The sequence below is a fragment of the Hydractinia symbiolongicarpus genome, chromosome 7 (genome assembly GCF_029227915.1).
Source record: "Hydractinia symbiolongicarpus strain clone_291-10 chromosome 7, HSymV2.1, whole genome shotgun sequence".
In the NCBI taxonomy this organism is placed as follows: Eukaryota; Metazoa; Cnidaria; class Hydrozoa; order Anthoathecata; family Hydractiniidae; genus Hydractinia; species Hydractinia symbiolongicarpus.
In genome coordinates, this window is record NC_079881.1 from 14,533,602 (window position 1) to 14,561,434 (window position 27,833).

Here is a 27,833-nt window from a genome sequence, read left to right on the forward strand (position 1 = left end):
AATTAATATTTGAAAGTAAGGCGGTTTGTGACATTATGTGGCGCGATCGTGCCGAGCCATAGCGGCCCTATCTGCCGACCGCCCTGTGCGATCCCCGGCATCATCTTTACCAGATACAGGTATAGATACTTTTTATGTATCGTCCCCCTTTTTCACCAACCTTGCACATAATCAGGAGGTAATTCTGTATCTTCAGGTATTAACATCAATTCCTCTTTTACAAAAGCCCGTCCGGGTCCGTCTTGAACATAGTACATTACACGGTTACCAGGTTGCGCTATTACCTCACGCAATCTATATGTGTTTTTCGACCATATTCTATCGGTTGCCCGTCTCCGCCCATCATCATGCTCTTCACCAGGTTGTAGTAGATATCTATACAGACCATCTTTAGGTAATTCTACTTCAGGTGGATAATTCTCTCGTTTAGCAAGAGGCACCTCTTTCATTATAATAGCATCTTTTGGTTTCATACCAATCATCTGCGTCTTTGTACCGTTTAGCCTATCAATCAGTTTATACAGATGCTTAACCCATGTAGATGATACCTTTTCCGAATCATTCAGTTCTTGAGCATCTTGTATTTTGAATACATTTTCCGCAAGTATCTTGTTCAACGCCTCAACAAAAGCTGTGTGCGTATGCTTATATTTTGTAGTCGCCCTTTTAATTTCAACCTTATACTTCTCCAACAGCTTTGATACATCTGCTTTGAATTCTGAACCGTTATCACATTGGAAAGTGTTCGGATAAGTTAATGGTCCTGCCTTGTAGATGTCCTCAATCATAGCGGCAACCTCTTTGGCTTTCTTACTCCTCAAAGGTCGGGCTACTTTGTATCTGGAAGCAGCATCGATTCCCGACAAAATGTACTTATATTTATTACCATACAGTATGTCACCGGGCATGTACAATAAATCGAATTGATGTAAATCATTAGGGGTGGTAACTTCATAATGTGGTCTTTCAACATGTTTTGGAGCGGGTAAATGTACTTGCCAAAATGCTTGTTTTGATAGCCACTTCTTAATCTCCTTTGGCTTGAAACCGAATCCTCTTAAATTCTGAACAGCCTTTTGTCCTTTCCATAAATTTTGAGGTTGATAGTAAGTCTCTTGAAGTTTAGAGTTTGACATGTTTTATTTATGCACACCTTTATTTATCTCCTTTTTGTTATGATGTGGTACGATAAAAGTGCTTAAAGTTTTTTATATTATATTATATTAATATGTCAGACATGAATACCACACCAGATTACAAATTGATGAAACTGAGAGAGTTGCGAGAGGTTGCTAAATCCCGTGGAATTAAGTATATCGTGGGGATGAAAAAGGCTAAACTGGTTGAGGTGATTGAGAAGAATGATCTCGACCCATCCTACACCATCGATCTGGATACCAAGAAGGAATGGTATGGATACTGTTCAAGGTGGAGGTCGAAAAACAGGGAGGCATATCTAAAAGCTCAAAAACGTTATAACGACAAGAGATCCAAGTGATTGGGTATTTTTTTTGTTACTCGAGCGGGTAACAAATGTGATTCACGACCCTCGAGGTGCTGGTGGGTGGGTACCCATGGTGTATCGATGTATGTGTGTTTTAGCGTGTTTTACTACAATTTTAGCATGGTGGTTGCCCCACAAACTAGGACACTCACGACCCTTCAACACGATTTATAAAACCGTCTTAAAGATTCAAAATCGTATATCGTACACAAGCATGACTTCGAGAAATACAGTTGATAACAAACCATCCACCTGCGAAATGGACTGGATATTATTCCGAAGATTTTTCTACGATGAAGATATCGAATACAAATATCCCAGAGTACCCATAAGGCATGTTGAATTCAAAACCTACATCAGAAATAATAGAACGATTGACGATGTAAGATATATAGCCCAAAGACTCGAAATAAGTGATGATGAACTGAGAAATAACTTGAGTGATGATGAGGATGATGAGGATCGATATGACATTATAAATCATTTGACATGGTATGTTGTGTCAACATCCGTTGATGCTCCTAATGAACACCAGGTCGAAGTACCTATTGGATATGTACCTATTGTTGCAAATAGACATGTGAATAGGCATCGATTGGGGGGGTTTTATAGCCAACAATCGTTTGAAGACGAGGGTTATGATATCTATGTAGAGGGTTATGGTGAGACCTGCGACAAGGATGGGAATATCGTATGCATGACCTATGAACAGGATGTGAAATACAGATTAATAACCCCATTGCTAAAGTACTTAGGATGTGAACGACATGTTAATGATTCTGATGATGATGAGGATGATAATTCTTATAACAAATGTTGTTGCGAGTTTTGCGTCGGCCAAAAATATTGATTGAACAACCCGGATTGTTTTTTGTTACCCGATCGGGTAACAAATGTGGACCCTCGAGGTGCTGGTGGGTGGGTACCCATGGTCTATCGATGTATGTGTGTTTTAGCGTGATGGTTGTATTACAAACGATGACACTCATTACACTCCAACACGGTTTACGATTTATAAAACCATCTTAAAGATTACAAAATCGTATATCACAACCAAGCATGTCTTCAGGAATCGTTCTCGATTTGATATACAGTAGAGAATATATTGATGACTTTGATCTTTTCACGGTCCCTGATTTAAGAGCCCGAGCGAGGTACCTTGGCATACGTGGATACTCGCGGCTCAGAAGGTCTGAGCTTATCGAATTATTGTTATCAACAGTACCCACAAGAGATCCCGATATGACTTTGCCGCTCGTCCTAGGGATGCTGGATCTCGAAGTGACCGAATTTTCAGGACCCGTGATGAGACCAAATGTATCAATGCCGAGACCGGTACCATCGCCGGTTGAGAATGATGTGAGTGATGATGAGGATGATGAGGAAAAATGTATCATTTGTCTTTCTAAACGAAAGAACGCAACCATTGTTCATGGTAGAACAGGGCATTTTTGCTGCTGTTTATCGTGCGCATATAAATTGGAGAATAGGGGGGATAAATGCCCTATATGTCGTGCATCCATCGATCTTGTCATTAGACAATATAATTGATTTGTTGGGGGTCAGATTTTTTTGTTACTCACGCGAGTAACAAATGTTATGAATCTTTTTTTTGGTTTCACGATTGTATTCAGCCATCTTAAAGGTCTACATATAGTATATCACAACCCGATATGACTTCGAGAAATACAGTTGTTGAATTAAGAGCTCTCGCTAGAGAACGCGGCCTACGTGGCTACTCAAGGCTTAGAAAGGCCGATCTGATCGAATTATTGACACCCACTACTGTGTCAGCACCGGTACCCGTGCCGAGACCCACCAGACCAGTACCAGCGCCGAGACCAATACCAATGCCTAGACCAGTACCCATGCCGAGACCCACCAGACCAGTACCAGCGCCGAAACTAAATAGACCAATACCGATGCCTAGACCCTCGAGATCCGGTACTAGCCAACAAGACATGGATTTGAAAAGCAAGTTGATTGAATGGAGAGACTGGTTAATAAATCATGTACCTAGGGCTATTAAGGAGAAAGCGAGTAAAGCTTTCAAAACCATGAAGGATAAGATCATGGGTTTGTATAAAAAGGGCAGTGGAGAGGAAGAGGTGAAAGAGGAGGAAGAGGTGAAGGAGGAGGAAGAGGAGGAAAACCCCTATACCCCCATTGAAGAAGCTTTTGTAGGTTCATACAAACGTTTCAAAATAAACTCGGATGGTGGGAAGAATGTCAAGGTCTTTCTCGAAAAGGTCGAGCATGTCGTCAAGAGGTTGATGAGTGACGTGCTCGGGCAGAAGAAGTCGCTGAAGACTCAGGCGACCTTGTGGGTGAAATGGGTAAAGGAGGACACCAGCTCGACCGATGCCCCGTGTGTATATGTCAACAAAGCGTTTAATAGTTATATGGAGATACTACATGCCCATGGTGACATTTCTGATGTTTTTGATCGTATGTGTAATAAGATAATCGAGCAGATTGAAAACCCTGCTCTACCTGCCAGCGGATTCACAATCGAAAGGATCCTACATATGCATGTGGACTTTCACAAACTAAAATTAACTAGAGGTAGTTCTTACTTGCCGCTACCTAAGAATTTCAGTGGAAAGTTCTCCGTGATTAACCCTCATAACGAGGATGAAGAATGCTTCAAATGGGCCGTTTTAGCTGCCTTATATCATGATAAGATTGATAATCATCCTGAACGAATCTCAATCCTTAAGAAGTTTGAAGACAAGTGCAATTGGGATGGTCTATCTTTCCCAATGGCGCTAAATAAAATAGATTTGTTTGAGAGAAGGAACCCTGATATCGCCGTGCATGTTTTGACAAAAGATGACATAGAGGGTGTCTATATGTGTCGAAAGTCGAAGCATCTTGACCGGGATGAGACGGTTGTTTTGTTTTTACTGTGTGAAGGGGATAAGAGGCATTATATCGCTGTTAAGAACCTGAGCGGTGTCCTGAGCAAGGCCAACTCAAAGCATGAACATAAAGAGTATTATTGCTTGAATTGTCTCTCTGGTTTTCCAAGCGAACAGAAAAGGGATGAGCACTTTGAGGATTGTAAGAATAACGATGCCGTTAATATTCAACTCCCTAGGGAGGGAAGCACCTTAACCTTCACCCACGGTCAGTACCAGCTCAAAGCCCCATTCATCATGTATGCCGATTTCGAAGCTTTTACAAAACCTGAAGAGATAGAGTGTGGATCGTCCACCGAGAAAGTTGGTAAACATATCCCCACCGGATTCTGTTGTTATAGTAAATATGCTCATGGTGAAGTTTTGGACCCTCTGAAGCTTTACCGTGGTGATGACTGTGTTCCGCGCTTTGTGGATCATGTGGTTTCCGAGGCGAAAAGGTTATACAACATGTTTCCACAACTTGGTATGCAAGATCTAACCGATGAAGAACTTGATGGATATGAAAATTCCACCAACTGCCACATCTGCATGAGAGAATTTGGTGAATATGATACCAAGGTTAGGGATCACTGTCGTTTTACCGGAAAGTTTCGTGGATCGGCACACATGGAATGTAATCTCCGTTACAAGGTGCCTAATTATATTCCGGTTATCTTCCATAATCTGAGTGGATATGATTCACATCTATTTATCAAAGAGCTTGCGAAGAAGTATGGAGAAGGTGGTATGAGTGTAATCGCTGAAAATAAAGAGAAATATATCTCTTTCTCGACCGATGTTAAGGTTGGTGAATACACCGACAAAAATGGTGAGACCAAAGACAAAAAGATAAAGCTGAGATTCATCGATTCATTTAGATTTATGTCAAGAGGATTAGGTTCCTTAGCTGACAATCTATCCGATGATCAGTGTAAAAACCTTAGAAAATTCTTCAATGATGAGCAATTCAACATAATGAGAAGGAAGGGTGTATACCCATATGAGTATGTTGATTCATTCGATAGGTTTAATGAAACCAGGCTTCCTTCGAAAGATGACTTTTATAGCAAGTTGAACATGAATGGTATCAGCGATGCCGATTATGCGCATGCCCAGAAGGTGTGGAAGGACATGAAAGTTGAAAATATGGGCGTTTATCATGATATCTATCTCAAGACGGATGTTCTGCTTCTGAGTGATGTGTTTGAGACATTCAGAGAGACATGTTTGAGAAACTATAAACTAGATCCCGCTCATTTTTACACGGCCCCCGGATTAGCTTGGCAGGCATGCCTGAAAAAGACAGATGTTAAGCTGGATTTGTTGTCAGATATGGATATGTTACTGTTTGTGGAGATGGGTAGTAGGGGCGGTCTCTGTCAGGCCGTTCACAGACACGCGAAGGCAAATAATCCATATATGGGTGATATGTATAATACTTCAGAAGATACAACCTATCTACAGTATCTTGATGCTAACAATCTGTATGGATGGGCTATGATACAGAAGATGCCCACCGGGGGGTTTGAGTGGGATGATTCCGGTAAATTAACACCCGAACTCATTTCAGAGTTGGCTGTGGAAAACGGTGAAAAGGGGTACATGCTTGAGGTTGATGTTAGATATCCACATAATCTTCATGACACACATAACGATCTTCCTTTCATGCCCGAGAGGAAGGTTATCAATGGTGTCGAGAAGCTGACACCGTGTCTTTCGGACAAGAGGAACTATGTGATTCATATCCGTGCGCTTGCTCAAGCTTTCAATCACGGTCTTGTTCTGGATAAGGTTCATAGGGTACTGAGGTTTGATCAGATTGCATGGTTGAAACCTTACATCGACTTCAATACACAGCTGCGCACGGAGTCAAAGAATGACTTTGAAAAGGATTTCTTCAAGCTGATGAACAATTCTGTCTTTGGTAAGACAATGGAGAATCAGCGAAAACAGAAGGATATACGTTTGGCCACCAACCAAAAGAATTATGAGAAAATGGTGATGAAGCCAAACTTCAGGGGTGCAATCCATTTCTCGGAAACACTGATGGGGATAGAGATGTCCAAGATCAAGATCAAAATGAACAAACCGATCTACCTCGGCCCCACAATCCTCCATCTATCCAAGATGGTTATGTATGAGTTCCACCATGATTACATGAGACCGAAATATGGTGATGATGTGAAGCTTTGCTACATGGATACGGATTCATTCGTTTACCACATAAAAACAGACGACTTCTACAAAGATATCGCGAACGATGTGTCTGCGAGATTTGACACATCTGGGTATGATAAGGAAGATGGTAGACCTCTACCATTAGGTTTGAATAAAAAGATCATTGGGCTGATGAAGGACGAGTTGGGTGGTAAGGTGATGACTGAGTTCATCGCCCTAAGAGCTAAGACATACGCATACAAACAGCTGGTAGGGAGGGTAAGAGATGTAAGGGGGTGAAGAAATGTGTGGTGAGGGAGACCATAGGTTTCGATGACTATAAGAGATGCCTGTTTGAGGGTGAGAACATTTACAGAACCCAAATGACATTTCGATCGATTAAGCATGATGTTCACACGGTGAAAACAAATAAACTGGCGCTCAATGCGGATGATGATAAACGCATAATTTTGGAAGATGGTATTACCACACTGGCAAGAGGACATTATAGACACATATCACTATAAATTATAGGGCACGACAGATGAGGGTGGGGAGGGACCCATGGGACGGGGAGGGGGCCAGGGGGACACGGCTGGGGAGGGGGTTTTGGACAGATATTATAGAGCATGCCCGCTTATTTAACGTAAAGTGGTAAAGTGCACATGGATTTTATGGACTCTTCTATCGTTGATTTGACGTGGATGATCTATAAATTGACGTGGAGTGGCACAACATATTAATCGCTGTCCTAGGATCGGCATTTTCCTATCTCTCATGCCGTTGTTTTTCGAAAATCTTCTGCGAGAAGAAAAGCGCGGCCGCGTCATTTACCGCCTGTTTTACTTTAAAATTAACGGCAGAATCAGTGGCAAAAAGCGCGGCCGCGTATTTTAGTACCTGTTTTAACTGCCACATTCTGCAGACCAGATTTGAAAACTGGCGGTAAAACTCGCGGTGAAACACGCGGCCGCTGCTATAAAGACGCGGCCGCGCTTTTTAAAACGCGGCCGCACATAATTTCACGCGGCCGCGTCTTTTACAGTGCGCCTATTTTAAATGAAAACAAAACGTTGTAATCAGCCACGGTAGTGCAAGGCCCTGGATTAGTTTCAACATCACCAGAAATTAAAAGTACCATACGGCGACATTTTTTATATGCGGGGTTCACAATAGTGGTGGTAACGTGTGATCGAGAAAAAAACTCTTAAAAGCTAAAGAAACCTCTGTCATTTTGTTTTGAAGCGGGCTCAAAAAATTCAGTAATTTCACCAATAAGTTCACTAATAAATTCACCGATAAGTTCACTATTAAGTAGTTCACCAATAATTTCACTATTAAGTTCACCAATAAGTAAATTCAAGTTCAAGGTTCAGTAATTTCAATTAATTCTGAACATCTGAATGTTCTGAATAACTAGCTTTTATACTCTGTTGAGTTTCTTCTCTTTTATACACTGCCGAGTGACGGTTCCTAAACCTAAAAAAAAGAAAAGAAATTCATTGTATTTTTTTTTCAATAGCACGGTATAAAAATTAACAAACTTATGTCTGCTAGGATACCAACACCTCACAAAATGAAATTAAAAAGTATGTAAAACTTGCACTTAAAGCAGATTTTACGTCCCACTCTTAAATAAATTATAACTTGAAAATCGTTTATAAAATACTAGCTGTTAACCTGTTGTAATCCACAGGTTTGCCAGATTAACTGGTTGTATACACGTTTTTCTTTCGCGCAAGAAAAGCGTTTTCGACCTGCTTTAATTTTATTAGCAAAATGCTTCTGGGCTGAAATTTTCTTACTTTTTATTCTTTTATTTTTCTTTGTTTTAAAACACTATTTTCGTTGAGAAAAAAAAGACTTTGTTATTTTTAGAATAAAATTTTCAGGATGTAATTTCAGTGAAAAAACTGTGTTGTTTTTTGACCTGTAAACGGAAATACAGGGTTTTTTTCAATATCAGAAATTTTATTTTATAAGAAAATGAGCTTCAAAACCTAAAAACCTTAAGAAAATGTTAAGAAAATCCCTAGCCTCAGTATGACAGAATTCAATTTCTGGAAACCTTCATAATTACATTTATATACGTTTATTTAATCACCATAAATTTAAAACAACATTTCATGATATATCGTTATGTGTGGAAAAATCTACGGGGTCACCCGTCCTTTATATATCGCATTTCATTTCGCTTGTGGTTTTACACAAGGCTATTATTAATATAGAGACTAATCGTTTACCCGTGGAAATATTCACAAGGGACGCCCGTCCTTTATATATCAGATTTCATTTCGTGTGTGGTTTTACACAAGTCGCTTTTGGCCGACAAAACAGACAAATAAGGCTATTATTAATATAGAGACTAAACGTTTACCCGCGGAAATATTCACAAGGGACGCCCGTCCTTTATATATCGCATTTCATTTAGTGTGTGGTTTTACACAAGACGCTTTTGGCCGACAAACTGACAAAATATGGCTATTACTCTTTTGTGCTTAATTGTAGGGGGGTCGAATAAGCAGGGGGGGGGGGAGTGGGTCATAATATAATGACTTAAGAGGGTGTCAAACAGACAAAGTACAGACTGACTAACAGACAAAATGACAAAATATGGCAACTAGTCTTTTACCCATGGAGAAATCCACAGGGTCGCCCGACTTTTATATCGCATTTCATTGTATAAAAACCATACATTTACGTTAGGTATATGCATTTGGAAATCTTCTAAATAAGCTGTATCATACAGCTTAATTAGGTGACATACATCTAAATTAGGAGGTAGAAAAAGTTTTTCCTCGATTTCTCGAAAAATGTAAATTTTAGCAGAATCACCACTGCAGCTCTTTCGTTAGGTATATGCATTTGGAAATCTTCTAAATAAGCTGTATCATACAGCTTAATTAGGTGACATACATCTAAATTAGGAGGTAGAAAAAGTTTTTCCTCGATTTCTCGAAAAATGTAAATTTTAGCAGAATCACCACTGCAGCTCTTTCATTATCAGTTTGACCACTATATTATAAAAAAAAAGAATGGTATTTCCAGCACCCGGGGTTCAAAAGATATGGAATAGAAACAATGGTTCAATGTAGCGATGTTTATTTAAGCTGTACTACATCCTAGTTAGGATATCACGTCACGTGATACAGCCTATTTAAGCAGCTTATTTAAAATTTCAAATTTAGCGGATCTCTGGGGTGCTACGAAAAAACTAAGATATTGGAGATGTTTATATGGGTTAAATATTGGATTACTTAGTTAGATAGATGCTAAAATTGAGTTAAATGTGTGTTTTCGAGGATCAAAGTTTTGTACATTTTAACTAACCTGTAAAACGCCTAATTAGACTGTAAAGAACAATTTGCAGTGCACAGATATGTGCAAGTGTGTTGATTGTGAAAATGAGCGATGGTTCCGATGAAGAGATAGAGTATGACTCTGAAGATGAGAATGATAACGTTTAGTTTGAAGTTAATGATGATAGTACTTAGTGTATTTCATGATGTTGAGATTTTAATTGTACTTCAAAACGTTTCTAGCAGCTTGTTGGTCTAAGTCTACAGTGCCCAATCTGGTCTGCATTTTTTATTGTCAGTCATAGTTTCCACCATTATGGAACTATTTTGAGTTTTAATAAAGGTCGATATGAAGGGCAGCAAGGGTGTGAGTAGTTCTGCCAACTTTCCACAATTTTTAACAAATTAGTGTGCAGAAACCATAACTTTTGTGCCTGGTCTGCAAATTATCAGTCCTGATTTTATCAATATCTGCAATTATGATTAAGGAGCTAAGAGCATAATTTAAGAGAATATTAGCGTGGAAGTAAGGATACGAAATTTTTGCTGTGTAGCTTGCACCGTTCTCGAGATATTGCCTTTTTTATATCTGGTCTGTAAATTACCGGTACTGTTTTTTTTACATTATTAAAACCTTAATATCTCGAGAATAAAACATTTTCAAGGTATGGTTATTCTCAACCTCGTCCCCAGGGCATCATGTATCTTTTCTGACCCCGGGACGGCGATACGACCATGGCCCTGGAGGAGGCTCGTCCGATATGAAACCTGATTGGCGCGGATATGTCAAATAATTATTGCGTCATACAAAACATTTTGGCGAGGCGGTGAGTCTGTGACCAACAGGAGGAAGCTGTTCGTATTAAAATGGCGGAGGTGTATCAGCAGTATCAGCAGTATCAAGTTTGGCTTAAATTTAAGTTTACCGTACAGTTGTATATTATGCAAGGAAGAATCATTCCATTATAAATCTTTCTTTTTGATGAATCGTCGAGATAAGTTTGAAGAGAAGACAATATACGTAATTTGGATACTGAACGCTTGTAGATTTTATCAAAATTAGTAGAGAGTGAAAGTGAACTATCCAACGTAGTTCCCAAGTATTTGTATGTTTCAGTAGCCTGTATCTCAGTGTCATCAAACAACAAGGACATATTTTTACTACAGGATGATAGTTTTTTCGAGGTACCAAAAAGCATACTTTCGGTTTTGCCTTTATTCAAGTTGATAACTAGCTGGTTGATTTGGAAATATGTTGAAATCAACTTCAAGTCAAAGTTCAAAGAATGCGTGTTTTTTAAGCATTTCTCAAAATCATTGAAATAAATCAAGAAAAGAAGTGGTCCCAAGATCGAGCCTTGGGGCACTCCACAGGTGATCTTCATACGTTCTTACACTTCTCAACAATACAGTATTGCTCCCTATTGAAAAGGTAGTCAGCGAACCAATTTCGAGCAGAACCTCTGATTCCAACACTTTTCAACTTTTCCAGGAGAATTGAATGGTTTAAAGTGTCAAAAGCCTTTGACACTTTAAACCATTCAATATTCGCAAAGCTGTCGACAAAGTGCACCTACCAAGTTGCCTTTGTCGACAGCTTTGCAAATATTGTCTGTCAGCAGGATGGTAGCTAGCTCAGTTGAACGTCTTTTCCGATAACCGAACTGATTTTCTGATAAGATGTTGTTATTCTCGAGGTATTCAGATAGTTGTTTATGGACAGCTTTCTCGAGGATTTTTGATAAGGAAGAAAGTACGGAAATCAGTCGATAATTGTTGTTGCTGTCAGTTGCACCTCCTTTGTGAATTGGGGTAATTTTCGCAATTTTCCACTCAGTTGGAACCAGGCCAGTGGAAATCGACATATTGATGAGGTGAGTTAATGGACCCGATAGGGGTTGGGCAGCATCTTTCAGGATTCCTGGAGGTAGGTTGTCACAACCAGCAGCTTTTCTCCGTTTTAGTGATCTCAGTTCTTTTTCTACAAATATTCGACTAACGTAGCCGAAAGTAAACACTTTTTCTGACGTAACAAGTTTTGGTGGTATCTCCCAGACGAAACTTCTTAGCTTGAAAGCTTTGGATTTAATTGATTGTGCAATGTTTGTAAAAAACTTACACAATACGTTCGCAGTATTCAGGTTCTTTTCCTGATCGATGCTCGTAGTTGCAGAAGCTGGAGGATGTTCTTTTGTTGGAAATATTTCTTTGATGCATTTCCAAAACTTAGACGGGTTTTTACAATTCTCGTGTAGAAGATACTTGTGGTATTTCTGTTTTGCTTGTTTCACTTTGTTGTTACAAGAATTTTTAAGTCTTTTGTAAGTCGACCAGTCACATTCTTTTTTCGATTTTCTCGCTTTGCGAAGCAACTTGTCTCTTGTGTTCATGAGCGCTTTCAAATCATAAGTAAGGGGCTGTTTATATGAGAGGCGGGACGGGACGATTGCTGGGACGGGACGTTTGCCGGGATCCCGCTCTCATTAATAATTATACTTAAAATCACCTTGCGTTTATATGGAAAATTTTTGTCCCGGGACAATTTCGTCCCGTCCCGGCTGAGCGGGATCCCGCTTGGAGCTGAGCGGGATCCCGGCTTAGGCGGGACGTTTTTTTCCATATAAACACACCGTCCGGGACAAACAAGGTAATATTTGCACTATCAGCATATTTCAATAGAAAGAAAAAAAAAAATGGCTGCTAAACGTGCACTTGTTAAGAAGCCAACAGATGTTCCAACCAAGAAAAAGTGTTTTAGATTCAATGATGAAATGGTTTTTAACCTCATTAACTGTCTATTAAATTATAAAGCGAAGTGTGAGTTTGAGAACATTGATTTTGATGCAGACAAACCAATGCAATACAAAGTCATTCGAACTGAGTTGGCAAAATTATATCAAAATGAAGAAGAAGTGTTTGGGCCAGTGGAGGATACCTCCACTGAGCTCTCCCTAGAAAATGTTAGGGAAATGAAAAAAATGATAGCAAGAGGCTACCAAAGAGTGTTAGAAAAAATAAAAGATTTACGGCAGGGATTTTCTAAAGCAGTAATTAGTGGCAAGCGTAGTGGCTGTGGCAGATTAGTGTATGAACACTATGACAGTTTGAAGCTCCTTTGGAGTGGAAGTGCAAACACAGAGCCCCTACCCAATGACATTGATAGTGCGCTGATGTGAATCAAACAAAATCAAGTAATAAAATGTTATCTGACCATGATGATCCAACTGCAAATATTAATAGTGTTGACAGTGGTGAATATGAAGATCCAGCAGATGACGATAATTTGAGCTTGTCATCAAGTGATCAGTCAGTCTCGAAAAATTCATGCATTGTTACTTCCACACCAAAAACTACATCAGCAGTGCCAAAACTTATTGATCATAAAAGAAAACAACTTGAGAGAAAGTTGTCATCTGCTCAGCGTGATACCTTACTGTTGAGAGAAGCAAAAGAAGAAAGATCTGGTCATAAAGAGCTCCAAGAGATGATTAAAAATTCTAATGAGTCCTTTACAGCTGCACTTAATAATATAAGCCAGGCTATGTTGCAAATTAGCGAAACTATGTCACACTCCATGCAGCTGATGGCACAATCATTCAGCCAGCAAGTGGGTCCAAGCTCACAAAATTATGAAAGCTATGGTAGACATCACCATTTTCAGCATATAAATCCAAATTGTAATGTCGTCTTAAGCATCGTAACCCAAAACAACAACATAAGTCCCAACGATCCCAGTGGCGGTGGTTATTATCAATCATTAATGAGGGAATGATACGAAAAAAAAACATGTGTATATAGTTCAGAGAGTGTTTCAGGAACAATTACATTGATGCAAGTTTATGTTCACAGACAAACCTAAAAGTTATATTATGTTGATTGCCTAAACATTTATGTTATGTTAGTTGCCCAACAAACTATATGCCCAAAACGTTCTAATCCGTAGATTTTTAACAAAAATTAACAACAAACAAAAATATTTTCACTGTGAGTTACATTGAGCATAATAGGCTTTCAAATCTTTAGCAGTATCAGAAGAAACTTTTTATTGAAATTAATGTGCGAATGTTTGAATTTAGCCTTTATCATTTCCTTTTACAGAACATGCAATACTTTATAAATCTTTACATTTTTTGTATATATTGTATATATATATAATTGTTAGTATGGAAGACTGTCCTGTATAAAATTTGTTATTACTTCCCGTACAATATCACCCTCTGCAAGATTTCTTAAATACACAGAGTAATCTAATTGTTGTGTCTCTGCTTTATGCTTTTCCATTTCAATTTTCACCAAATCAGGGTCAATAACACATTTGTTAAGTTCACATATAGTGTGCAGCACAAAACATGCATAGATTGCCACAGGAACAAAATCTATTTTTAAATCAACTTTCTTTGCTAAAAAACCCCATCTGGCTTTTAAGCGTCCAAAAGCACACTCGACTGGGTTTCTTGCTGACCGGAGCATGTTGTTAAATAACACTTGAGCATTTGTTGAACAACTATGGTACTCTTTCATACAGTACGGTGTCAAGGGGTATGCAGGGTCACCAATCAAATAGTTTGGAACTTTGGCTCGGCCTGGCAGGATGTCCTTATAAGTAATGGGTATTTCCTCATCTTTAAGTTTAGCAGCAATATTTGAGTTGGCAAACACCTTCGCGTCATGTACACTGCCTGGCCACCTACAATCAACATCCATGAAATAGCCACGGAAATCGCATACTGCCTGAACGTTAAGAGAAAAATACATTTTGTAAGAAAAATAATCTTGTGAATGTTCACTAGGTCGTAAAATTTGTACGTGGGTGCCATCTATGCAGCCAAAAGCTTGCGTCATTCCAAATTTGGCCTCAAATTCTCCTACCCTTTCAAGCATCTCTTCTTTTGTTTTGGCAGGGCTATGTATTTTGGTCTAAGCTTGTAAGTTATGCAGTTACAAACATCTGTTATGACTTTTGACACCGTAGATATGTGCAAGCCAAAAGTGTTTGCTGTCATTGACAAAGATCCTGTGTCTTTCAAGTAGTACAACGTTACTGCAACTTTTTTTCTGCAGACAAGGCTCGATAATTTGGAGATGTGTTGTCAGGAGTAATCCATATGCGTATTTGATCTACTAAATCAGTAAACATAGCCTTTGTCATTCTGAAGTTCTTTTTCCAATTCTTCTCGGGAAGAACATCAAAAAACATGTTCAACCACCACTGTTCCACTCGTCCTTGTTTGAACCATGTTGAACGAGGAATTCGGTTTTTCCTTTGCTCTTTCAATGCCTTCTGTTTTTTTATCCAACAGTTTCTTTTGCTTCCACTCAAAAGTGATGCAGTTAAAAGAGTTCTATAGTGAGTGTATTGAAGTGCTAAAATCATTAACAATGTATTGAGCTGCAACAACAATGTTGATGATGTTAAAAAAATCTGTTTATTCGCTTGCAATTTTGGTTTGTTTTCGTTTTGACGCGCCATTATACTTTAGAAAAATTTAAATTTGGCGCTTGTGTTGTGACATCGTCCCGGCGCACTTTTTTCCATATAAAGGCGGGATAAAATCATCCCGGCAAACGTCCCGTCCCGGCAATCGTCCCGTCCCGCCTCTCATATAAACAGCCCCTAAGCCATGGACAGGGCCTACCTTTGACACGTTTTGTGATGAGAGGTGCGTGTTTATCAGCAATCGATGTAAGTCCTTCTTTCATGTAACTCAAAGCTCTATTAACATTTTGTGTTTCGTAAAATGGTTTCCAATTAAAATTTGCAACATCGGAAGAAAAGTTTGTGTGATTATATTTTGAATAATCTCTGCATTCAATTGTTCTGAATTGTTCTTTACGATGGTTTAATTTTCGTACACATGCAACACAATCATGATCACTTAGACTCAGGGGAATAACTTCCGTACAATGAACATGAGAGAAATTGTTTGTTAGAATAACGTCAATTAAAGTTTGTGTGTCTTTTGTTACACGAGTTGGTGATTTAACGATTTGTGTAAGTCCGTGGGTGACAAAAATATTTTTAATTTCTTTGTTATTCGATTTTGTAAGAAAGTTTACATTAATATTCCCCAAGAGAAAAGTTTCCATGGAGATTTTGTTAACTTTTGACAGCATATCGTTGAGAAAACTGTTGAAATCTTTTTTCAAGTAATTTGACGAATCGGGGGGTCTGTATATGCAACAAACTACAAAGTTTTTCCCCTTGAAAATCTCAATTTCAACCCAAATACATTCAATTCTATGAGTTGCTAAATCTGGTTTGTCTTTTCCATTTAATATCATCAGATAAATAGATAGCAACACCACCCCCAATACCGTCAGGGCGATCTTTACGAATAAACTGAAACCCTGGCATCTTAAAAAGTTCTGAGTTTGTTGTAGAGGTTGTGTGTGTTTCCGATAGAGTTAGAATGAATTTTGATTTTTCGCTTGTAAACAAAGTTTGTATCATATCTCTCTTACCAAACAATCTCCTGATATTTTGATGAATCAGTTTTATTCCTCTCATGTTTGACAGCTCTTGAAAGTTCTTTTGAAATGGCCCTGGACATGATTCAATATCTCCACTACATAGAAGAAGCAACATAAACATCAAAGTTCTCTTTTGTAGTTTGGGAATTCTAAGATAATGTCGTCGAAATTGCCTTTCTCCCAGTAAACATATTCCACATTTTCTCAATGAATTGTCTCTTCTTTCTGGTGAGTTATCATCACTAAAAGTTCTCATAATCAGAAGGCATGCTATCGCAAGACATAAGCATAAAAAGACGTCCTTCCTCGCCAACATCTTTACGGATTGTTTTTGCGATGCCAATAGACAAAATAATTTTGCACAAAATATCGAAAATGTTTTTTTTACAAAATATGTATACATTACGTTTTAAATTATATCAGGTTGTTGTTAGTGGGCATGTTTTATTCCATTATATGCTTTGGTTACTATAAAAGATATAAAAAGCCAGTAGGTTAACCGTCGGAGCCATTTTATTATTGAATGCACATTTACCCGGCCTAATTCAAGAAAATTCAAAGTGCAATAGCTTCAGTAAAAAAACAAAGTTATTGACTTGTTAAGGAGTACTTTTAAACCAATCTGATAAAATATAATTTTACACGAGGCAAAAAATTTACAAAGCCATTTTGAGGAAGAGAGAAAGGTAGGAAGATTTTCTTAAACTGATTCTTGCTAGGCCTTTTTTAACACGCTATGAAGAAATTTCAGAAAATCGAACTCAATCAAATTTGATTGAGCGCTCAATCAGGCATATGATTAAATCCAGGATGTACTGAAGATGGTGATAGACATTTAACAGCTCACCACAGTGATATATTATCTCAAGAGTTTTAATACAAATTACAAAGCAGTGAACATAAAAAATAACAAAAAAAGTCTAAACCGAGTTTATATAGCGTCCCATAACTTCAGTAAAAATTCAAACATTGACTTGAGATTTGGTATGATATGGTTTTAGATTGGTTTGATGAATTTGAGCCAAAAAATAGTTCTATTATCATCATACTTTCTGAGTTTCAGAATTTAGCCCTTTTCAGAGCATATCAATTTTGACCAAGATACAGCTTCAGAAAATTTAAAAGCTATTCTAACCTCAGAAATAGGTCAGATAAGATTCAACCTAAAATTATGCCGATAAAAAAAAAATTTAGCTGCAAGGAATATCTCTGCTGATATCTTTTTGTGATGGATGCTCTTATGAGAATACTGAATTAATCTTCACGGTTAGCTAGCTTGGCATTTTAAATATTTTCCAAGCAGAATGATAACAATAAATAGATGTATATATCAATAAAAAATCGATTTTTGAACAGCAGCAGAATTTTGATGAGCTCTAAAAAGTGCGAATTTACGAAACAAATTTTGGTCCAAAATCCCCAAAATTATTTCCTCAAAAAATTATTTCCCAAAACATTTTTTTCTCAAGGTAATACTTTGCTGTTGGTAAAGTCGTATACCAATTCTTTCTAAACTATTAAGGCAGTGATACATTAAATCGAGAAAACAGATCACACGTAGACTTGTCGATTTCAATTTTCAAACCAGCATAATGCTCTTGATACAATTTTTGGATTATTTATGTTTTAAACAGAAAAAACCTTGTTTTTGTATATCTGTGTGTGCAAATTAAATGTGAGCTTTTTGAGTAAAAAAATAAAAAAGCTGCAAGGCGTTTTAAAAACATGTCATTAAGAAAAGAAAAAGCAGAATTTATCACTAATGGGTGGCTTTTTGGAAATGTTAAGGCCACAAAAGTAAAAGAAAAAAATACTTTTCTGAAGCCTTTTTCACCCAATATAACTGCAAGCAGTGAGTCCACCATATATGAATTTAGTTTCAGTTAAGTATTGTTTAAATACAGCAAAATCTTTGTCATCATATAAAAGCAGTAATGCAGACACGGATATGAACTCATGGTAAATGAGAATTCAAAGTTCAGCCAAAATGAATAAAAAATGTAAATGTTAATATGAGGTTAAATTTCTGCCCAGCTACTTTCAGTCAGGCACCTAGAATGATACGAACATTAGAAAATTATGTAGCCATATTTGCACCTTAGAGAACCAACGAAGTGCTACGTTCAGATGAGCAAATCATTTACTAATTTCCAAGTTTCCCCTAGCTACAAGTTTTCAACCCAGTGCTTGCTAGGTAACCAATTCAGTGAAAAACACATAACTAAATTGCTTGAATTTCTTCAAGTAAACAGCAGCCTAAATAACATTATTGTATATTTATACATTTCCACAAAACAATCAAGGACAATATGCGAGAAGTTTGTGTGTTGCGATGAGAGGAATCAAAACAAACTCGCCGCACGTATCTGTGAGGTAAAACGCCGAACTCACTTAGCTCTGCAAGGTTATATATAAAACTTTGGTACATTAAGACAAATCTCATTAAATATTACACACAGAAATACTGTGTATTGGAGGGTCACGTAACGAGGCCTCCTCCAGGGCCATGTTCGTATCGCCGTCACGGGGTCAGAAAAGATACAAGATGCCCTGGGGACGAGGTTGGGTTATTCTATGTTTTTGGTCAGTTTTTTGTCCTCTTTCTGCTGGTATAAACTTTTTTTGAATATTTTGACTTTTTTTTCACTGACCCTAGAAAATTGTTTTTAACACGTCTGTGCACACGGGGATACGTAGTGGTCTGCATTAAATCAACAAAAAGTTCAAGCAATTTGTTTGGTTGACTACTACACGAAATGTTCCAACGAGCATCTGTGAAGTTTGAGCGCCTTTCGTTTTTGGGCTACTTAAACTTGTGACCCTTGTTGGCCCGCTAACAGTAACGCGCTGGCTTGTTCTAGCCTATATCTCACGCACTGCATGAAACAATTTTCAAGTTCAAGATAATGCCATGGAATAATACCTATTTATTTGAAATGAGGGAACATTGTAGAAGTTCTGTACAAAAGAGGCTACTGGCGACCTCGAAAGGTATAGGGAACAAAATTACACACAAACAAGAATCCGAAATCTTTTAGCCTGTAAGGGCTTTTCATTTTACTATTCAAATTGTAGTCGTTATTTCCATATATTTAGACGGGGTTCACACAAAAGAAAAAATTAAATATATGACATTTTCAAGAAATTTATTTTTGCAATTCAAACTTTCAGTTTGCTTTAGGTTCTGGGAAAAGCAAAGTTTCACTCGTAAAATCACTTAATGCCACACATCTAGCTACTTTTCTCACGAAAACGGTATTTTGAATCAAAATAAGAGATGACGAGAACTAATGTCAATGTGAATTCTTTTCGGTAATTAGGCTTGCTTCCATAAGCTTCTGTTGATCTAAAGCCAAAAGATATTTGAAAATTATCTGTATCGGGGACACATTTTGGGAGGTGTTTGATGGGAGATGAAATATGAATATACCTCATCAATTTTATTAATTTGTCGGATAAAGAAATCGCCGTATCTTCGCGCAATTTTCGTATCGGCGATGTGAATCATGTCCTAAAAAAAACAAAAAAAAAACAAAAAAAAAAACTACTTGTTAAAGCATTCCGCGTAACATCTTTTCATTCCTGATAAAAACAAGATGCTTAAATATTTTAAGGTTCTCGAGGACAAAAGCACAAAAAAATACCAGCAACCTCGGACATAAATTAGTGGAAAGGAGCGCGGCATTATGATCGCAACCACAATCAATCGAGAAAGCCGCACTACGAACGTGTGAAAGTACATTTGACAACGGTTATATCAGTGTTAGACCAGAACTAGAACCTAAGGTTAGTTGGTTAGATGACAAATCTTAAACAGTAAATAATTTTTGCAGACGTTAGTGTGAGTAATTCCCGGATCTCTCGGACATTTCCGGGCCCTTGTTTCATAAAGAGGAAATTGTGAATTTTGAAATTCCATGCCATTTCAAGAAATAACCGAAAAACGGCTACTGGAACAAATGTTACGGGATTTTATAACGCGCAGATCTGGGCATTAGCGAAGTGCTTTGAAGGGACAAATTTTGAAACCCTACACAGAGCGTAAGGCATTTGCTAGGAAAAAATAATGCTGCAACGAGATTTATAGTCACTTTTTCCTTTGCATTTTCACTTTTAAAACTGGTGCGATATATTGATTTCACAATAATTTAAAGAAAGGATACTCAGTACTGACATTATCAAGAAGAGACAAAGTTTAAGACCTAAACTTGGTTATTAATTGCTTTAAGCTGTAGCTACACCCATATCTTATAATCTTAATGTTAGCTACAGTCAAAAGAGAAAGAAACCTTATTTTGGTCGCTTGTTACATCGCAAGTTTTCACTATTGTCGCACAAAAACTACAGTACTCATAAAACAGGAAGTAACTACCAGAACCTAGACTTAGCTAGCTAGCTATAATCGGGGTAGGAGATAACACAACAAACATGTTGGAATAATTTTTCATCATATGGCATAGGTAGCATGTCATGGAAGATTTATATATAGCTACGGGCAAAAAAAAGTGTAGCTCATTATAAAAATAGGTATTAAATAACAATTCCAAAAGTATTTATTTGTGTTTCCTATAAATTTTGAGTAGGCAGGGCTAGCTACCTAAATTTTTTATACGCAAAGATGAAAATTAAAATAACTCTTATTTTTTAGTTTTTTAGCCTTATATGGACGGTAATTGGGTAAGTGCCCATGATGCTGAAAATTGGATCACATAACACTTATTCTCTAAATGTTAGCTCATCTTGTTTTAATTTGAATATATTCATGGAGGTAGAACTAGAGAAGGAGATTGAACTCATCTCAGTGCGCATTAAAATTCTATTTTAATTTCTATTGTTTCAGCATGCCTTTGATATCAAAGCGCGATGTGCATTTCATTGGATTTTTACAAAAAAAGGTTTTACGTAATCTTTCATCGGGCCGTTTGTTTGTATGTAAAAATCGTGATATTTAAATAAAGCACAATATTCTGGAGCTGTGTGTTGTTACTCTCTCCGGGGAAGAGTGAGTTGTCACAACAACTTTTAATTATCTTTAATATTTAAGAATCAGATTTTTCAACCTTCTGTATAAAGCAAAATGAGTCACAAATGCGAAATACTAGAAAAGTTAATAGTCCTTTTTCTTTCAAATGGTGTAATTTCATCAATAGAGCCTAAAGTGATATTTTTGTTAAGCCAATTTCCAGTATTTATTACTTGTTGGCACACAAAAGGCACATTAGCCTTGTTGAATTGGATAATTGTTAAACCTGCTAATACACCTCTTTACAGTTTGATAGTTTAAGTTGTTATTTTCAGCACTCATTTTTTGTATTAAAAACAGGAAGTAAACAGAGTAAATTTAATAAGTCTTACACATATGGCTATTTTACAAATTCTAAAAAAATATTGGATATAACTTTTTCAAACAAGCTTCGTGACGTTAACAGTTTTTGGATTGTTAATTCGCAGAAATTTAATATATGCAAAATATTTCATATTGTAAATGTACAAAAATTTCTGACTATAAAAAAATTGGAAAGTTGACCTTGTCAAAATTTCTCTTTAACAGCAAAATACAGTGTAACATATGTCATACTAATTTCCAACAAAAAGTCAACTTTAGATGTAATGTTTAATTTAAGCAGGTGATAAATGTTTTAAAAACCAACATCAACAATGTCCTTTCTTGCCTCCCCGTAAAAGTCACTTAAAGTTTACTTTGCTTCGAACATTTGATCCATGTGAATACAATACAAAGAGACCAGTAGCAACATTTAAACGTTTTTTTGAAGGTAAAACGTCAGTTAAAATTTATTTAAAGAGAAATTTAGTTAAAGAAACACCAGGTAGGATTGTGCATTCCTGCCTTTTTTTTGCAGCACTAACCAAATAGGTATGAAAAACTTTATGAAATTTATTTGGGCTATTAAGTCAAAAAAAACCCAACAAGATTTGTCCCTACAAGCGCTTCGCTAGTGCCCCGGACTTGCGGGAAAAAAACTCCGTAAATATGTCCAGGGTTGTATGTACACAGAAGGAAACAGAAAGAAGACACAGAAACGGCAGTACTGCACATTTATTTATTTGGAAAAGTGCAACATCTTGTTTCATAAGAGAAAAATGTTTTTAAAAAGAATTTATATTTCAACGTTTTATAGATATTCAAGGTTTGAATTTCATCTAGTCTAATTTGCAGGTTTTCAAGGTACAATAGACACCCTGTGTAAACTTTAATTTAGGATAATTATAGAAAAAGAAAAAAACCTTTATTTCAAATTTTAACAAAAAAAGTTTCTCCGAATAAACGCCACTTTTTAATTGCGATGGGCTATTCAAGAAGAACGATCTACATTTAAAATTTAATTTATGGAATTTTGAAAGGTAAGATTTCTCTGATATTCAGCAAAATAGTACATGGTCAAAACGTGTGCAAACTTACGTTATTTATGTAGAAATCTGTCTCGGGAGAAGATAGAAATTCTCCCTCCAGTGCATCTGTACCCTTCGTCCAAACCAAGTTTCTTTGTTTGTGCTAAGAATATGTGAAAAATAAAAACTTTACTGTATTGTATAGAAGAACATCGCAAAGAAAAAAATTGAAACAATTATAATTTGGCACACAGAACTTCAAACTATTAAACTGTATGCAGCGAAAGCGAACTAACCTTAAAACATAACAAAGCTGTCTGGAGCGTTCCTTCGTCCTAAAATGATTACCGTAATGGTGTATATTTTTGCTGGAATAATTTCTGCGATTTCGCAAATTTTTATTAAAATCGTGGAAAGTTTAAATCTTGCTATTCGAGAAATTAAGTTCTCGCCCTTTAAAAGTAAAGTCGTTTTTCATCAGAAAAGGAAAATTCTTACCAGTTCTGAGAGCGAGGCAAGCTTAGGTATCGACATGGTTGTATATAGTTTTAGATAACTAAAAAAACAATAGCTTTATAGACTTCTTTGCAAAACTGTTAGGACTTCCAAAGAACTTTCTTGTTACCTTCGAATAACTGGAATAATACTTTGTTGTTGTACCTCGACCATAAACATACGCAGTTGTAGATTAAAAGGATCCTAACATATAAATCAGTAATAGAAAAACAGAACAGGTACCTTAATGGAATAAATTTTTGCAAGAATTAAACTTTGCGAGTTTTGTACATTTCGCGAAATGCTTAAATTCCCACTGCCGCCACGGCAATTTTTTTTCCTTAAATAGTTGAAAGTAACCTTAATGGTTGGAAGTAAGTGATAGTTGGAAGTAACTCAATTGATGGTGAGAAGTAACTTGGAATGTTTTCTCTAATTTTGAATTTCAGTGATGGTTGCAGGTAACTTAGAAGAATGACCCGTGATGAACTTTGATCTTTGGCACTTTCGATCCTTTTTCATTTAGTTTCTTTTCTTTGGTTTTGAGCATGATATGAACGTAGATTTTTATTAGCTGTGATATTTTTTTTAACTTTCAAGTGTGGAGATTAGTTGTTTAATACACGTCTTTTTCTACTGATATTCGAAGAGAGAAGTTTTACTGCTTGGTACTATGGCTGCTAAAGGAAGCTAACAAACTCGGAAACAGCCATCGGTATGTGAAAATACGTATTCAAAATTTTGCCCAGCTATGCTTATATAGTTTTATTTATTAGATTCTAGCTTGGAGGAAAGAATACAGAAGGAGAAACAACTTCATTTCTGTACGCTTCAAATGTATTGAATTTTCTATTGTTTTTAATTTCAAAAGAATCAGTGCGTGAGGTGCTCAACCGAGTCTTTTTCGCAAAAAAATGATCAAATTCTATATTCTCCTTTAATAGGGGCTAACTTTTTTCTATTGAAATCTGACTGTAACACGCTGCAGGCACGTGATTATTGTATGGAAAGTGTTCCTAATATAAGACGGTAAACATTACTGTTAAAAACCTCAACAATACGTTTGGAAATAAGCGTTTAACCATGATATTAACCTATTTTGCAGGCTTGAGTATACCACTTTGATCATGAAAAACAATATAGATAGATATGCGCCGGACGAGTGCCGACAAAATGTGTGCTGGATTAATGTTTATTCTAACTAAAGAAATAACTTCTTATAACAGAACGTCGTTTTAAAACGAGATATAAGCTTTTTCTTTTTGTTTACAAAAGTTTCCAGCATGTGCTTCTTCGCTAATTATGTTAACATAAGAACAAAAGAAATTTTACCGATTTCAATATGGCTTCTTGTTTTGATAATACTATCAAATTCATCATCAAATTATCTAATTGTTTTTATAACCAATCATAGTTGTGAATTGTTATTCACGAATAATTTAGTCACACAACCGCCAAAATTTTAAATTAAGTTTCTATACAGACACCTGCTAGAACCTCACGCAGTGTTTCAATAGATTTAAAAGAGTTGTTTCTCCTTCCGTATTCTTTCCTCCAAGATTCTAGAGATGGAATGAAAAAACTTCTCACCGCTGCTTCTTTGTCAAGGTAATTCTTCTTTTGCATAAGTGGACGCATTTTTTTATTGTCATGATATTCACGTGTATTTTGGAAATTAATTTTAGTGTTACCGATGATACTTCTGAAATAGCAGAAACTAGTAGTGTGGTTGATGACAGTATTGATATGACTGTGGAAGGTTGGTAATGATTATATGAAAATTTATTCGTTAAAATGTTTCTATGTGTGATGAAAACTTAAACGACATAAAAGAGCTGCGAGCATTGAACTGTCTTCTTGACTAATGAACCTAGTTCTTAGGTGATTTAATATCTATTTAGCACTAAAAATATTTCTGTATTTTGTAGGCTCTTCTGTACCGAAAAAGAAGAAATCAATTACAGGCTACCAAATGTTCTTGATGCAATGTTCGGTAATTATGTTATTAAAAAATGATCGCTATCATACATGCATACTTCGAAAAAGTAGACTCAACAATTACCATTCTATGATAAAAAACAATATTAGTAGGATGTTCTTGATAAAAACACTCACTGATGTTAGCAAAAGCAAGACATCTATATCGGATCAGAGCAAAGTGGCTTCAATGGCTTGGCATAGGTTGAATGACTGAGAAAGAGAGGTAAAAGTTTTCGAAACTCCATAATTTATTATGTTGTATAATTACGAGAACTGTCATTGAATTTGTGTATTCTTATAGGATTGGAACAAAAAAGCTCAAAGGGAACTGCTAGATCAAACGTATAAATGTCTTACATGCGGAAAAGTATATAACAAGGAGAAAACATATAAATTCCACGTAAAAACTGTAAAGACGTTGATTGCGAGTGGTGTGGAAGAAAACTCAAACAGAGTATTCTGCACGTTAAGGTACACAATCCTGATGCTTCCCAGGTGTGCTCAGTCTGCGAGGAAGTGTTCGGCAGTAATCAAGCTTTGAAGCGTCATAAGTTATTCATGACTCGGAGAGTCGTATGCATGTCAGAAATGCAAACATACATTCTCAACAAAGGAAACTTTGAAGAGACACGAAAAAACCGTCTATTTTTTTGTCTTTACACTTTAGACCACATAGAATGAAATACACGTTTATTTTTTTATAGGAAACCAGTCTATAAGAAACCATAGGCTCAAAAAGTCAAAAATTTAAGAAACTTTTAAGAAACTTGAGCAGGCTGTGAAATCTCAAAGTTAAGAAACTGATATAATTATAACAGAAAAAGGGAGGGAAACAGAATAGAAAGAGTTTTCTTAAGAAACATTTCAGACTCAAATTATCGAAATTTTAAGAAACTCGAGGCTCAACCAAATGCTTAGGTTTCTTATATAAAAACAAGTGTATGATGGAAGGTTTTGTTTTGAGGAAGGCGTACAATTCTTTAATAAATATATCGTTTTTGACGCCATTGTCCTCCCAGCTTCTTTTGATAAGCCTCGTTATTGAAGGGGCAGTTAGTACTCGTTAATCTTTTCGAAGGTTTCTCTGCAAAAATTCTTTCGGATTCATTGAAGGTTGATGACCTGTTTTGTGTTAGCAACGATTATAAAAACATGCTGAATATTCATTTTTTCGCTCGGATAAGTCAATGTTCGCTTTCTCAACGTTTCGTTTGTTTTTATGTTGTACGATGCAACAAATTTTCCCACTTCTTCCTTACTCACTAGTCGACAATCAATATAAGCCTTGAACTTATTCACATCGCCCTCTATTGATTCAACTTTGTATTCTTTTAAACTAACAGGGATAATTTCTTCAAGGTATGCGAAACATTTTTCAGTATTTTTACCACCTCTGAACTGATTTTGAATTGCGTTTATAGAAGACAACACATCTTCGTGATCAGCCATGTTTGTTTATAACTTACTTCTAACCATAAGAATTCATCCGAAATAATATCGGAATATCAGATTGACTTCCAAGTTACTTCTCACCATAAATTGAGTTACTTCCAACCATCAGTGGTTACTTCCAACTATCAAGGTTACTTCCAACCATTTAAGGAAAAAAAAAATTCGCATTCTCACAAATTTTCAATTCAATTCCATCATTCGCGAAATTCAATTTTTTAACACCTTGTTATTGGCAGATTTTGAAATAAAAGTCATCATGTTTGCGAAAAATTAACCAATTTTTGACCCTGCCTGCATATCTTAATAACAAAAATATTTTTTTTCTCGCTAACATCGTGTCAGCTGTGGAAGTTAAATTCAATAGACAGTGATTTTCTACTCAGGTTTTAAGAACTGTTACGTCAATCATAGAGCTGGATTCCTCTTATGAATAGACAACTATTTGATAAAAAAAACGTAAACATAAGATACACGCTTTTTCTTTATAAATACACTTTATTTAGTGTATTTAAATTAATTAAACCCGTGGAAGAATCCACTTAAATCTAATGTGCTTCTTATTACCAACAGGTTTGTTGATAATTTAGTTAAGAATGCTAAAAATTTTAAACGAAATCTCGTGTAAAATTCCGCTCAAAAATTATTATAGACTAGTTATAAAAACTCGTAAAAATATTCACACAAAAATTTGTTGATAATTTTATTAAGAAGGCTGAAAAAGAAACGTTTTAAACGAAATCCCGTGAAGGTATCAACTCAAAAACATTTAAAATTTAATGCACGCTTCTTATCACAAAATGATTTGTTGTCAATTTCATTAAAAAGTCATAAACAATTAATTAAAACTTTTAAGAGAAATGGACCGCAACAATAACAACGTTGATTGCCCAGCGTCGCGTTCTGAAATTTTAACAATTTTATTAAAGAAAACAGAACAATTGCACACCGTTGTGAATTCTACATGGACAGCAAATTTTGCAACGAAATGCGTAATTTGGGTTGAGAAGATAATTTTAGAGAAACCATAAAAATATTATTTTCCATAGTAGGGTTTATCGATTAAAAGAAGGTTCTATAAGCATACTCTCAAGTCATGCACCATATGAATTATATAACAGGCATATTTTTGAAAACGCGAGTTTTAAGCAAGATTTGCCAGCAAAAGAACTTTTAAAATTTTTATCATGCAACGTAAATAATAACGATGTTAACCCAAGATCT

At 36.3% G+C, this 27,833-nt stretch overlaps 3 protein-coding genes across 4 annotated transcripts in view; 1 reads left to right on the forward strand and 2 right to left on the reverse strand.

Moving 5' to 3' along the window:
* Positions 1 to 14,021: 14,021 nt before the first annotated feature.
* On the reverse strand, positions 14,022 to 14,744 carry LOC130648521 (uncharacterized). The gene has a single exon (XM_057454574.1). It carries the CDS (start codon positions 14,742 to 14,744, stop codon positions 14,022 to 14,024), a length of 723 nt encoding a protein of 240 aa, XP_057310557.1.
* Positions 14,745 to 19,363: 4,619 nt separating this feature from the next.
* The window catches only part of LOC130649096 (eukaryotic translation initiation factor 3 subunit L-like), a 65,435-nt gene continuing 56,965 nt past the window's right edge, over positions 19,364 to 27,833 (reverse strand). The window contains 6 exon segments of the mRNA XM_057455300.1: positions 19,364 to 19,680; positions 19,765 to 19,845; positions 22,756 to 22,848; positions 22,982 to 23,020; positions 23,184 to 23,241; positions 23,311 to 23,384. Coding sequence (XP_057311283.1) covers positions 19,651 to 19,680; positions 19,765 to 19,845; positions 22,756 to 22,848; positions 22,982 to 23,020; positions 23,184 to 23,241; positions 23,311 to 23,384 — 375 coding nt within the window. The 3' untranslated portion in view covers positions 19,364 to 19,650.
* On the forward strand, positions 23,354 to 26,184 carry LOC130649097 (uncharacterized). Of its 2 annotated transcripts, XM_057455302.1 has the most exons (4): positions 23,354 to 24,788; positions 24,866 to 24,939; positions 25,109 to 25,383; positions 25,462 to 26,184. In XM_057455302.1, exons 1-3 carry the CDS (start codon positions 24,754 to 24,756, stop codon positions 25,372 to 25,374), a joined length of 375 nt encoding a protein of 124 aa, XP_057311285.1. In that variant the 5' UTR covers positions 23,354 to 24,753; the 3' UTR covers positions 25,375 to 25,383; positions 25,462 to 26,184. The 2 variants fall into 2 exon arrangements, with proteins under 2 accessions (XP_057311285.1, XP_057311284.1); XM_057455301.1 differs by having other exon boundaries at positions 23,356 to 24,788; positions 25,109 to 26,184.

Bases quoted from the DNA above. Each gene is read 5' to 3' on its own strand.
- LOC130648521 (XM_057454574.1), bottom strand. From the start codon at position 14,744: ATGCTTGAAAGGGTAGGAGAATTTGAGGCCAAATTTGGAATGACGCAA.
- LOC130649097 (XM_057455302.1), top strand. From the start codon at position 24,754: ATGAAAAAACTTCTCACCGCTGCTTCTTTGTCAAG. The intron at 24,789-24,865 runs GTAATTCTTCTT...AATTAATTTTAG, and splicing joins ACCGCTGCTTCTTTGTCAAG to TGTTACCGATGATACTTCTG. The intron at 24,940-25,108 runs GTTGGTAATGAT...TGTATTTTGTAG, and splicing joins TATTGATATGACTGTGGAAG to GCTCTTCTGTACCGAAAAAG.